The 12,026-nt window shown below is 39.5% G+C and overlaps 1 protein-coding gene across 1 annotated transcript; it reads left to right on the top strand.

Annotated features, from left to right (window-relative positions):
* Positions 1 to 1,966: 1,966 nt before the first annotated feature.
* On the top strand, positions 1,967 to 11,224 carry LOC100347537 (taste receptor type 2 member 19-like). The gene is made up of 3 exons (XM_089303325.1): positions 1,967 to 2,703; positions 5,314 to 5,351; positions 11,175 to 11,224. Exons 1-3 carry the CDS (start codon positions 1,967 to 1,969, stop codon positions 11,222 to 11,224), a joined length of 825 nt encoding a protein of 274 aa, XP_089159451.1.
* The last annotated feature ends 802 nt before the right edge of the window (positions 11,225 to 12,026 follow it).

Here is a 12,026-nt window from a genome sequence, read left to right as displayed (position 1 = left end):
GCTAGAATGTATAGCGTTGGCAACTTCTTCAGTGCCAGACTCCCAAGGTACATGGTCCATAGCATACAGCAGTCAGCAGCTTTCACTAGCCCCTCACATAGTTTGAGAGCAGAGCACCTCTTGTAAGGCACCTACCAGAGATCGGCTTTGCCAGCCCTAGGAGGTGGATTTCTGGCAAAGTGTAGACAGTGGATTTCCATTTATCTCATTTATCTCTTGTGACTCTGCTTTGTTTTCAATGGCTGTGTTAACTTGAATGCGTTCTTGTTCTTAGCTGTGGATGGGTGGCTGTAGGCTTGTTGTTGGGTGCTATATCTCAGCCCTAGGGATGGCAGCTTTTCCTCCTATCTGCTATTTCTATATTCTGTAGAACCATTTTACTTTTTTCTAATAAATGACTCATTTCTCCAATCTGTAGTTATGCGTCATGATTTTTTATGTTCCACTTTTACTGATCTAATTTCTACAGGATCTGTCTCCTGATAAAACTGTTAAAGGGTGGTAAGATATTGCTTGACCAGATTTTTACTGTACTGATATATGTGAAAGGAAGTTATTATAACCCAATCCAAGTAGTGTACAGAAATGAAGGAAGAAAATGTGAATATGAGATAGACTTAAGAAAACTCTTAATAAGTTAGGGGCTAGCCAATAAAGTGTGATGAGAAAAACAACTCGTGAAAATTGGAATAAAAATGTAGAACAGTTATTTCTCTTGGAGATCATCCACAATACTTTCTTATGAATAATTTTACTATAATTCGTGAAGAAATAAATAGTAATCTCATCAAATAGAGTGACTGAATTTAGCAAAATTGTCGCATGTGTTATAAACATAACTAAACATGAGTAATAACTAATTAGAACAAAGAAATTAAATTTTCCATACTAAAAATTCAAAGTAGAGAATTTGATATATGAGATTTTATTGAGATATTTATTAAATAATAAGAAAAGAAATTGCAAATATTTAAATTTCCCATGTTTCTGAATAGATAACATCAATTTTCTAACCTAATCACTCTTTCCAAATCCTTGTGTCCAATACAATTATAATCAAAATCACAGTAAATGTCAGGACTATCTAGAAAATAGTTAATTTAATTAAATAACAAGTAGTGTAATATTATGTAGATTGAGGACAAATGCCTTTCTAAGAGACATACCTGGCAAATATCGGTAATGTGAAAGAAGGGGATTTAAGTTTGCCTAACCTTTGCCAGAATCATTTTTATCTTTGAACACACTGGAAAATGATTGATATATTTTAATTACTTTATCATTATCAAGTGATGCACATGGTGTTTGGTTATGATAGAGAGTGTGTGTGCTAAAATAAATCTTTATCTATGTATCGGTTAGCAACAAAACATGTTAGGGAATAGTAGCATGCTTGAGTGTTCCTTGGGAACCTGGGCAGCTAAGACTTGGAAAGCCTAAGCATCAATTCCTTTAAACCTTTCCACACATATTTAAGGTCTCTATTAAAAGAAATCATAAGTGACAAATCATTAATATATCTACAGGTGACTAAGTTCTACCAATTTAGACATATTTCTACTTGACACCTTAACTTCATGGGCCCAAATTATATGGAGATTACAAAAAGCAAAAACCTTGCAAAAAGGTAAGAGAATATGTCTTCATTTTGCATGCTTGCAAATGAGAATTCAGTTTTCACTCCATCTTCAGCCATGAAAGATTACCAGCCTGTGGCATGGATAGAATAGTACAAGCATAGGACTACTTTTGAGCTGTTTTTGCAATGACAATGCTTTCCACAAAAGCAATGCTGAACTCATCTGTTAGCAAATCCATGTGCTTTTCTGCATGATATTGGCCACAGAATTTACAAGAAAGCAAGAACTTCACTGTACCTCCAGAAACCACTTGCTGGTAGAAGGTCAGTCCCGGATATTAAGGAAATTTCAACCAGTGACAGTAGACTGGGTCTTTCCCCTTCGACATGAGAAGTTTACTACTGAGGTTCCTTTCCATTCCAGTTATGGCAGAATTTGTTCTTGGGAATTTTGCCAATTGCTTCATAGCACTGGTGAACTGCATTGACTGGGTCAAGAAGAAGAAGTTCTCCTCCGTTGATGGGATTCTTACTGCTCTGGCAGTCTCCAGGATTGTCTTGCTTTGGATGATATTAATGCATTGGGATTTAACCACGTTTAATGCAGTTTCATACAGTATTGCTTATGAGGTTGGCTGGTTAGTAGCCCACCACTTTAGCATCTGGTTTGCTACTATCCTCAGCATATTTTACGTGCTCAAAGTAGCCAATTTCTCCAACGTTGTTTTTCTTCACCTGAAGAAGAACATTAATGGCGTGATTCTGGTGGTACTACTGGGATCCTTGTTGCTTTTACTTTGTTATCTTGCAATGATAAACATGAGTGACCGTCCGTGGGTGAGCGAGCATGAAGGAAACACGGCTTGGAAAACCAACTTGACGGACATTGAACAGGTTTTAAAGTTGTCCATGGTCACCGTGACAAATCTCATACCCTTTATTACATCGCTGATATGTTTGCTGCTGTTAATCTACTCCCAGTGTAAACACATCAGGAAGATGCAGTTTCATGGCCAAAGGTCCCAGGATCCCAGCACCAAAGTCCATGTAAAAGCCATACAAACTGTGCTCTCCTTCCTCTTGCTGTTTGCCTTTTACTTTCTGGTTGTCACTGTTTCTGTTTGGTATTTTAAAGGGCAGCATAGCAGACTGCTTCTCTCTCTTAGCCATGCCTTTGCATCTTCCTTTCCTTCAATCCATTCATTTGTCCTGATCTGGGGAAACAGGAAGTTGAATCAGGCTTTTTTGTTGATGTGGCAGTGGGTGAGATGCTGGCTGAAAAAATGGAATCCTTTAACTCTGTAGATCAGCCACTGGGGCTTTGTGTGATTTCTAGCAGAATACAAATGGAGAGGCCTGTAGCTTTTTATAATTCCAACTGATCTTGCACTAATCTACGGGGATTTTGCTTTCCCCATCTCCAGTGGAGTTTGTCAGAGACAAGAATGGTGTCTTGTCTTAGAAGCTTTGTAATTATCTTGAAGAATGGGAAGATCGTCTTGGACCACAACTAACACTTGTGATGGAGCCCTCTTTTTTTGTAGGATTTTGAATTCTTTATAGTTCACATCTCCTCTTGTGGTGTTTTACATTTATTTAATGTCACTTTTTATGATATTTAAAGAAATTATGACTTCTTGTTCTTTAATTCTAATTAACAAAATTTCTTTGATATTCTCATAAGCATGGTATTTTTCTACATGAGAGCAGAAGTGACCTATTCCTGACACTAATCTGTGAAGGTGTGATATTGTTATTACACATAACGAAATTCTTTTAATTTTCTCTCTTAATGTATAGAGTTTTGAAAGCATTCACCAAATCAATAGCCATGTAGAAATGGCCAAAGTCTCTAACTGTTCTATAAAGATATCACGTGTTAAGCATTTGCCTGTGCAGTTTAAGTTTCTGGCACTCGGGTCTGCTGCAATAATTCAACTGGCTTGACTGAGTTCAGATAGTTTAATTAAACAACAAAACAATGTTCCTTACTTCACAGGTCAGGAATCAATGTGAGATTACTGCCTGTTACCAAATCTGTCCGTTTCTATTACACATCAGGGAGAGCTAAACAAAAAGAAAATACAAACAAACAACAGTGACAACAAAAAAAGTCACAAGCCCCATGGGTTCACCTTGGGATGGATTTGAGTCAAAGCTCAAGTCAAAGGTCAAGCGACAATGGAAAACTCACTTGATCACATTTCTCCACAACCTTTTTGAGTCTCTGATGTCAGTGTTAGCTCAGACCCTATGCCTAAAAATCCTAGACACTAGAGATATTGACATTTTCCTGTGGGCACTGTTGCATGAAAAATGTTACACATCTTGGGAGACCACCATGGTAATGCATCCTGTATATTCCAGTGGGGATTTTTCAGGACCCATATATTGCAGGGACTCACAGTCCCACAGTCAGTGACATGGGGTTCTCTGAAGTGTTTCAGTCCTAAGAACTGGGGAGGAGCTTTGACTTGCAACCTCAACAGCCAACTTCAGGAGTCCCCCTTTTGACTCTCTTTCCACCTTGCTTTGCAACATTTGTCCTACTACAAAAATCTCTGCAACTGCTGTCTCTGCTGAACACACTCCAGCCAGGAGGGGCTGTTCTTACCATGATAACTATTTGAATAAATGCAGATTTATCTCATGTTCTTGATGATTAGAATGCATTTCCTAAGGTATACATGATGTCCAACCTTTGTGTCTGATGTAGTTTCAAACAAAAACACAATTTCAGGAATACACATAGTAGTTCTCAATATTTTAGTTAAACAATGAACACTGAAGATAGACCAGTCTGTAAATTACCTAAGTTTGAGAGGTATTATTGATAAATATTAATTATGATTGGAAAGAAGTCTCATATTGTACTGAACAATGTAAAAAAACGATTTGAATAAATGAAAACATCTTCATGTCTTGAATAGACTGAATCAATTTATTAAGGTACCCATTGTGTCCAACTCTATGTCCACTAAAAACTAAATCAACATAACAAATGAATCCAGGAGGATATATAAAATCTCTGATATTTTACTTAAATAATGAACAGTTAAATATAATATAGACTCAGAGAAAAATCTTTGTATATGATCTAATTATGTGAGACATGTTAATAAGTATTAAAAATGGTGATAAAATCTAAGAGTGAAAGAAGGGATTTAAAACTACATAAGGTCATAAGGTCTCAGAGACCTTTTTTTTGCAGAATACAGGATTGCCGTTCCCTTGCCCGCAAAGGAACGACACTGTTCGCAGCTTATCGGTCTTCAGCAGACTTTTAATGGGAAAATAACAGGGACAGAGAAAGAATGAAAGGAGGAGAGTGGACAGGAAAGCCCCCTCCTTCCTCAGCACACAGCTTATATACAAAATCCGGCCAATTGCAAGTGGGCTCAAGTCCATGCATGGAACACTCCAATCCGCTGTCTGTTCACGCAGTGTGCACGCGTCCTCGGGCCAATCAGATGAGGTGTCACGCAGCAGGAAGGCTCACCGCGTGGTCCTCGGCGCCATCTTGTTGTTTACAACATTCTCAACTCCTCTGGAACGTCCCGACCATGGGAAAGCATTGCCCTAACTGAAACTAGCAACATCCACCTTGTGATAAAGACACAGCAACAGCTATCAGACCGACCTTGACGTGGGGGCTCCATGGCTGCGCATCCCATGGAGCCCCACATCTCCCCCTTCTTTATTATTTAAATGGTATGGAAACGTGCCTGTCTTAGGTACCCAATGGCGCGCTACCTGCTTACCCGTCATGGAGGTAATAGGAAGCCTGTCCTACCCTCTGTCTTAGGTTGCTAGGAGCGCCCATCAGTGTTTACCCGTCTTTGACTACCGCTCCATCATGCTAAGCCATACTTTTTTATTGGGGTGAGATCGCAAGGTGGCCAGCATAGTCTGTTGGATTATCAAGTTGGTATTTTGCTGATGGAGTGCTAAGGCTCTAATCCATCTGGCGATAAAGGCAAGGCCCAGTAGTACCATGACAAACAAGCAACTGATAGTGACCCATTTTTTAACTTGAGCCCTGTCTTCGGTAGGTACAGGATGTGGAGTGTCTTACCCGTTTTTGAATACCATTTTAGCCCAACATTATGTGAGAGATGAAACATACAGCCAAATATTAATTATTTTTGATTACAAAGGAGGCTTGGTACGAAGTTTTAAGTGACGAATGTCAGTCCATACAGACTGTAGCGAAGATAGCACAAACTACAGAACACATGGAAAACATCCCATACAAAGTATGAAAAGCAGTAACAATCTAGCCCACATTAATAACCAATGAATCCATTGAAACCCTCCAAATGTTAGTGGGTTAGTAATAAACATATGTTGCATTTTACTCTTAAGTTTATCAATAACAGACTCGATATATGGCATTGTTAGTAATGTTAAAACAACATCCCCCTGGAACAGATTTACAGCTTATATGATCTTTTAACAGCAAATAATCGTTAGCTGCTCGGTTTAAGAGTACTCCTATTACTGATGCCATAAACAGGAGTGTCAATTTGTAAAGTCAACAACAGGAGTCACTGTGCACTTACTCCTCATGTAGGATCTCTGTCCTTAATGTGCTGTACACTGAGGCTTAATGCTATAACGAGTACTCAAACAGTATATTTCACTTTGTGTTTCTATGGGGGTGCAAACGATTGAAATCTTTACTTAATGTACACTAAACTGATCTTCTGTAAAAAAAAAAAAAAAAAAAAGAAATTATCAATTCCCAACTTGACTCTCACTGGGATTAAACATGACAATAGGTCTGATCTGATTTCATCATCATTTAAAAAAAATCATCTATTATTTTTCACTTTATGTTTCTGTGTGGGAGCAAACTGTTGAAATCCTTACTTAAGGTATACTAAGCTGATCTTCTGTATATTAAGATAATCGAAAATGAATCTTGATGTGAATGGAAGGGGAGAGGGAGTGGGAAAGGGGAGGGTTGTGGGTGGGAGGGACGGTATGGGGGGGGAAGCCATTGTAACCCATAAGTCGTACTTTGGAAATTTATATTCATTAAATAAAAGATAAAAAAAAAAGTACTCCTGAACGAACTTGATCCAATTTTTTACCTATATTGGATAGCGCAGTAGCAGTAAGATTGATTGTTTTGGTCACCAAACGTGTAAGCCTTCGTAGTCCACAATTATTTCCATAAGCCAATCCAGGAACTCCCACTAGCTGTACAGCCATGGTGAAAGCAGGTCTCCAATTAAGATGACATCATCATCACAGTTCTCAGGTAATGAGCGTCGCTGTCGTGCCTTTGGAAATACAGATGTTAGTATCGGGGCCACATGGCCCAATGAGCAGTTGTGAAAATCATTAGGGGCTAACAATGTAAAAGCAAATTGGTTGCATAAAAATACCCATCCCTTAAGAGCCCATGTCCCATACCAGTACTGGATCAGGTCCATTCCATTGATTGGTGATAGGATCCTTCCATTTTACCATTGTTCTTACCCCAGCTGTTTGTGGATGCCACTGTTGATCAGATGCAAAACGACCATCTTTATCCAATGTGAGAAAATTTAAAATGAATAAAGCATGTGAGAGCCATTTGTTAGGAGAATGGGCAAGAACCCTAAACTCCCCCTTTTGTTTATATTATTAAAATACTGTTTTAAAGTGTGATGTGTACGTATAATAATGTTTTGACCCTGAGGATTATAAGGAATGTTAGTAACATGAGATAGAAAGTTACACAAAAATTTCTAAAAGAGGCAGAAATATAAGTAGGTCCATTATCCATTTTAATCTGCTTTGGAGTTCCTAGGGAAGCAAAAGCTTGTAAGCAACAGGCAATAACATGTCTTGTAGCTTTACCTGTATGTAAGGAAGCAAAAATAAATTTAAAACAAGCATCAATAGACACATGTATATATGTTTGTTTACCAAATTCCATGAAGTGGGTGATATCCATTTGCCATAGTTGATTGGGGGAATAAACCGCGAGGATTAATTCGAAAGTGAGGTACTGGTAACTGGATGGAGCAAGTAGAACAGAATTTTACAATTTGTCAAGCTTGTTCTTGAGTAATGTTATGTTTTAAGTGTAACGTATGAGCATTTAAATGATGTAAAATGTGATCTTTTGTTGCTGTATCAATAGAATATATGCATAGAGCAGAAGCTGCCAAGTGATTACCCTCTACCAAAGGTCCAGGAAGATTGGAATGTGCTCAAATATGACCTATAAAGAAAGGGCAGGTATGCTGTCGAATGACAGTGCAAATGCGAGAAAACAAAGGAGAAGCAGCTGAGGATCCAGGAAGGAATGAACAAGTGTCCAATTGAGGCACTGATAGGAACACATATTTGCTATTGGTGTGTATGTTAACCGCTACATCCAAAGTAGACTGCAATGCAAGTGCAATAGCAGCTAATTTAACTAACTGTAGAGATGAAAAAGAGGTGTTAATAACCGTACGGTGACCATCACAAATTACAGAAGCTTGACCTCCTTTTAGGATATTGAATAAAGGTTTAAGGTCTCCTGTTGTGAGGTGGAGATGTGCAGAAAGCAAATTAATAATCCCTAGAAGTTTTTGAAACTTATTTAAAGTCTGTAAAGAATCCAATTGTAAGGTGACTTTCTGTGTAAGTATTTTTCATGGGTACAATTGGAAGCCTAGATATTGATAAGGATATTGAAGTTGCATTTTCTCAGGGGCTATGATAAGACCAAAAGCAGATGATTGCTCTTTCATTACTGTTAGACATTGCATTACCAAAAATTCCTCGGGTCCAGCTATTAAAATATCATTTATATAGTGTATAATATATATATTGTTATATTTTTGTAAATTTTTGAAGAGCAGCATCCATGAATTATTGGCACAAAGTAGGGCTATTAGCCGTTTTTTGAGGTAAGATCCTCCATTGGCATCTTTGCATAGCTTCTTTAAAATTTACTGATGGAACACTGAAAGCAAATCGGGGACAATCTTTTGGATGTAAAAGTATAGTATAAAAATAATCTTTTAAATCTATTATTGCAATATAAGAGTCCTTTGGAATTGCAGTAGGCAATGGTAAACCTGGTTGTAAAGCCCCCATAATTTCCACAGTAGCATTAACAGGCCTAAGGCCTTGAAGCAATTGCTATCTCCCAGATTTCTGTCTGATAACAAAAATAGGACTATTCCAAGGAGAATTAGAAGGAACTATATGTCCTGCTGTTAATTGTTTCTTTCTTTCTTTCTTTCTTTCTTTCTTTCTTTCTTTCTTTCTTTTTTTTTTTTTGGAGGCAGGCACTGGTTTTATTTGGGTCGGTCCTTAGTTATGGGTTGTATCCAATAAGCATCAGAAGATCCAAAACCGTTATTTTCTCTTTTATTTAAAAAAGACTTACCAATTGAAGAGAAGGGGAACAGAATCAAGTGAGCAATGCATTGTCCTGGAGTTAAAGTTACATTATTGGCTTGAGTCATAGGTTTTCTCTCACCAGTAAGGTCAGTGTTTATAAGTCCAGGAAAAACCTGTAACCCTTTCATAGTTATACTACTTCTGCCCAGTAGGAGACCAAAAATCCCAGTTGGTGAAGGACCAAAAATCCCAGTAGGGAGGCCTTGTGGGCCCATCTCAGGGGTCAATACTGTATAGGAGGTGGCACTGAGGTCTAGTCCTGTACTACCCTCTATGGCTCCGTGGAGAAAATTGACGGATTTAGGGTGTTCTGTTGAGGAACAAATGTCATGGCCCCCAAAATTTGTTGGGATGGGGCCTGGAGCCAGCCCCACTTTTAGTTTTCTGAACTTTATTTATTTAAGGAATTATCATTTTTATCAGTTTTGGAGTGACATTTATTGGCCCAATGCCTTTCCCTTTAGCACCAGGGGCAAATCCCAGGAGGAGGGGCTTTTTTGATGTTTGACTTTTGGACAATATTTGTACATGTCCCTGTTGCCCACATTGATAGCACCCTCATTTATTAGGTATAGCCCTCCTTGTTGATTTTTGTAATGACATACCAAGCAGAGTGGCAGGTCCTGAATGTTCTGTTTTTTAAATTAATTTATTTTGCTAATTTTTTATTAAAGGGACTGTTACAGAACACCTCAGCCACAATAGCCAATCAATCCATATCTGCATTGTACTTATATTTTGTAGAATTTACAGTACTATGGGCATTACTAGGCAATCTTCACACAGCACCAGAAAAGGATCCATATTGAGAATTAAACATTATTAGTAATCATCACGGACACATTTAACATTCAGCTTGACTGCGTGTTCCCCCGGGATGGAACAGCAGCAGCAGAGGCTTGCTCTGGCTCCCCCTTAAAGCCCCCAAGGACAAGGGTGGCTCATTGCCAAGATGTTAGGCAAGCAGTGCGTCCCGTCCCGGATCTTGGCCAGAGAGCCGAGACACGAAGCATGCCCACCTGTTTATCAGAAAACATTCCTTTATCCCCCTCCCTGGGAGCTGGCCAGGCTCCCAAGGAGCAGGAGAAGGTTATCCGGCAGACAAGTTACTTGTTTATCAGAGCCAAACAAAGACACAAGCCTCTCCATCCCAAAAATCTGTCCTTACATTTGGCCCTAGAGTTGCACCAAGGTATAGGCATAATTAACACATCATACAAATATAATACAAATTTTCTTTTTTTTTTTTTTTTTTTTTTTTTTTTTTTTTGACAGGCAGAGTGGACAGTGAGAGAGAGAGACAGAGAGAAAGGTCTTCCTTTGCCGTTGGTTCACCCTCCAATGGCCGCCGCGGCCGGCGCGCTGCGGCCGGCGCACCGCGCTGATCCGATGGCAGGAGCCAGGAGCCAGGAGCTTTTCCTGGTCTCCCATGGGGTGCAGGGCCCAAGCACCTGGGCCATCCTCCACTGCACTCCCTGGCCACAGCAGAGGGCTGGCCTGGAAGAAGGGCAACCGGGACAGAATCCGGCGCCCCGACCGGGACTAGAACCCGGTGTGCCGGCGCCGCTAGGCGGAGGATTAGCCTAGTGAGCCGCGGCGCCGGCTACAAATTTTCTATACAAATATACATCCAGCAATCAAACACAATAATATTCAATATGTTTTAAGGATAAATTGAAACATATCTGAGGGAACTAGCCTCTTATTATCAGTAATTATTACATTTCTGCAGGTTTGTGGAATTTTAACTACTTGCGGCATATTTGACTTACTTTTTTTTTTTTTTTTTGTAAAGCAAACCAAGCATAATCTGCTCAAGCATTCCTATCAATAATAGGGGTAGAGTTAGTACATAAAACAAAAACAGAATGGGTAGTCCGGACACTTTGTCACCACAATTTCTCATTGCACATAGTAATATTAACTTTATAATAGAGAACATTTACTTCAAATGAAATATTTAAATGCAAGGTGAGGGCTGTCCAGTGTACACTGATCTATATTTTTTACTCCCAGTGTTTCTTATCCACAACACCCTCTTCAGCAAACCAAGGACTAATTGTTTCAACAGCACTGATAAACTGCTCTACAGTTTGTTTCTTTAACCCTACTCTCTACATCTGCAACAAAGTTTTTACAGTCTTTGTCACGGCTTGCTTTGTTTCTTTAAATGCACATTTAAGTTTTTTTTTTTTTTTTTGAGGAAATCCCAACGTTGCTTATTCACGACTCCTTTTGCGAACCAAGGACTGACTATTTTTATAGCATTAATGAACTGTTCTATGGCTCGCCTTGTTTAACCCTGTTCCCTGTATCTGTAATGGAGTCTTTATAGCCTTTTTTTTTTTTTTCTTTCTTCTAGGGGCTGATTTAGGGAGAGTCAATGGATGATACCGTGGCGGCGGTTCGTCCTCTAAGGACAAATTTGCTAGCCTAGTCAAACTGGGATATAAATGAGATGGCCCCCTCGAGCGCAGGGGCGCACTCGATGGGGGATGGTCCTTCACTGAATTTTCCTCTGTCTCATCCTGTGGCTGGTCCCTACAGGGACCTTTGTCCGTCTGTTTCCTGTCCCACTGACTACCACAGTCACTAGACTGACTATCATGCCGAGACTCCTCCTGAACCTTCTCTAGGAGCTCGCATGCTTCATCAAGTAAAAGCCCTATGCTCTCAGTGGGGTTCTGAAGTGTCTGTTCAATGAGTTGCCATAATCTAAGTATTTCTACCAGCTCTCCGGCTGCTCTCAACTGTCTCCCTACTCTCCGCCACTGTTGCTCATCTAATTTGCCACCTTCCACAAACCATGGTGATGTCTTGGCAATGGCCCTAGTGAATGCACATACTGTAGCCACCTTAACGGGTGTCCCCACAGCTTTTAACAAGCAGCTCAACAACATGCGCAACCCAATGGTGGACGGAATATTGTCCATTTGGAGGTAAAAAGGAAGTTTCCACCTATTTCCTGGCGTTTCTGAACACTTTGTACTCCTGCCTTTTAAGGGATTCCTTTACCCTTTTTTCTGGCGCTTAATTTCCCCGTCTTTCCTCGATG

The sequence above is a fragment of the Oryctolagus cuniculus genome, chromosome 9, assembly GCF_051225735.1.
Source record: "Oryctolagus cuniculus isolate XC-2025 breed Fujian yellow rabbit chromosome 9, ASM5122573v1, whole genome shotgun sequence".
Lineage (NCBI taxonomy): Eukaryota > Metazoa > Chordata > Mammalia > Lagomorpha > Leporidae > Oryctolagus > Oryctolagus cuniculus.
Note: the sequence above shows the minus strand (reverse complement) of the source record. Positions and strands in the feature narration are given on the sequence as shown.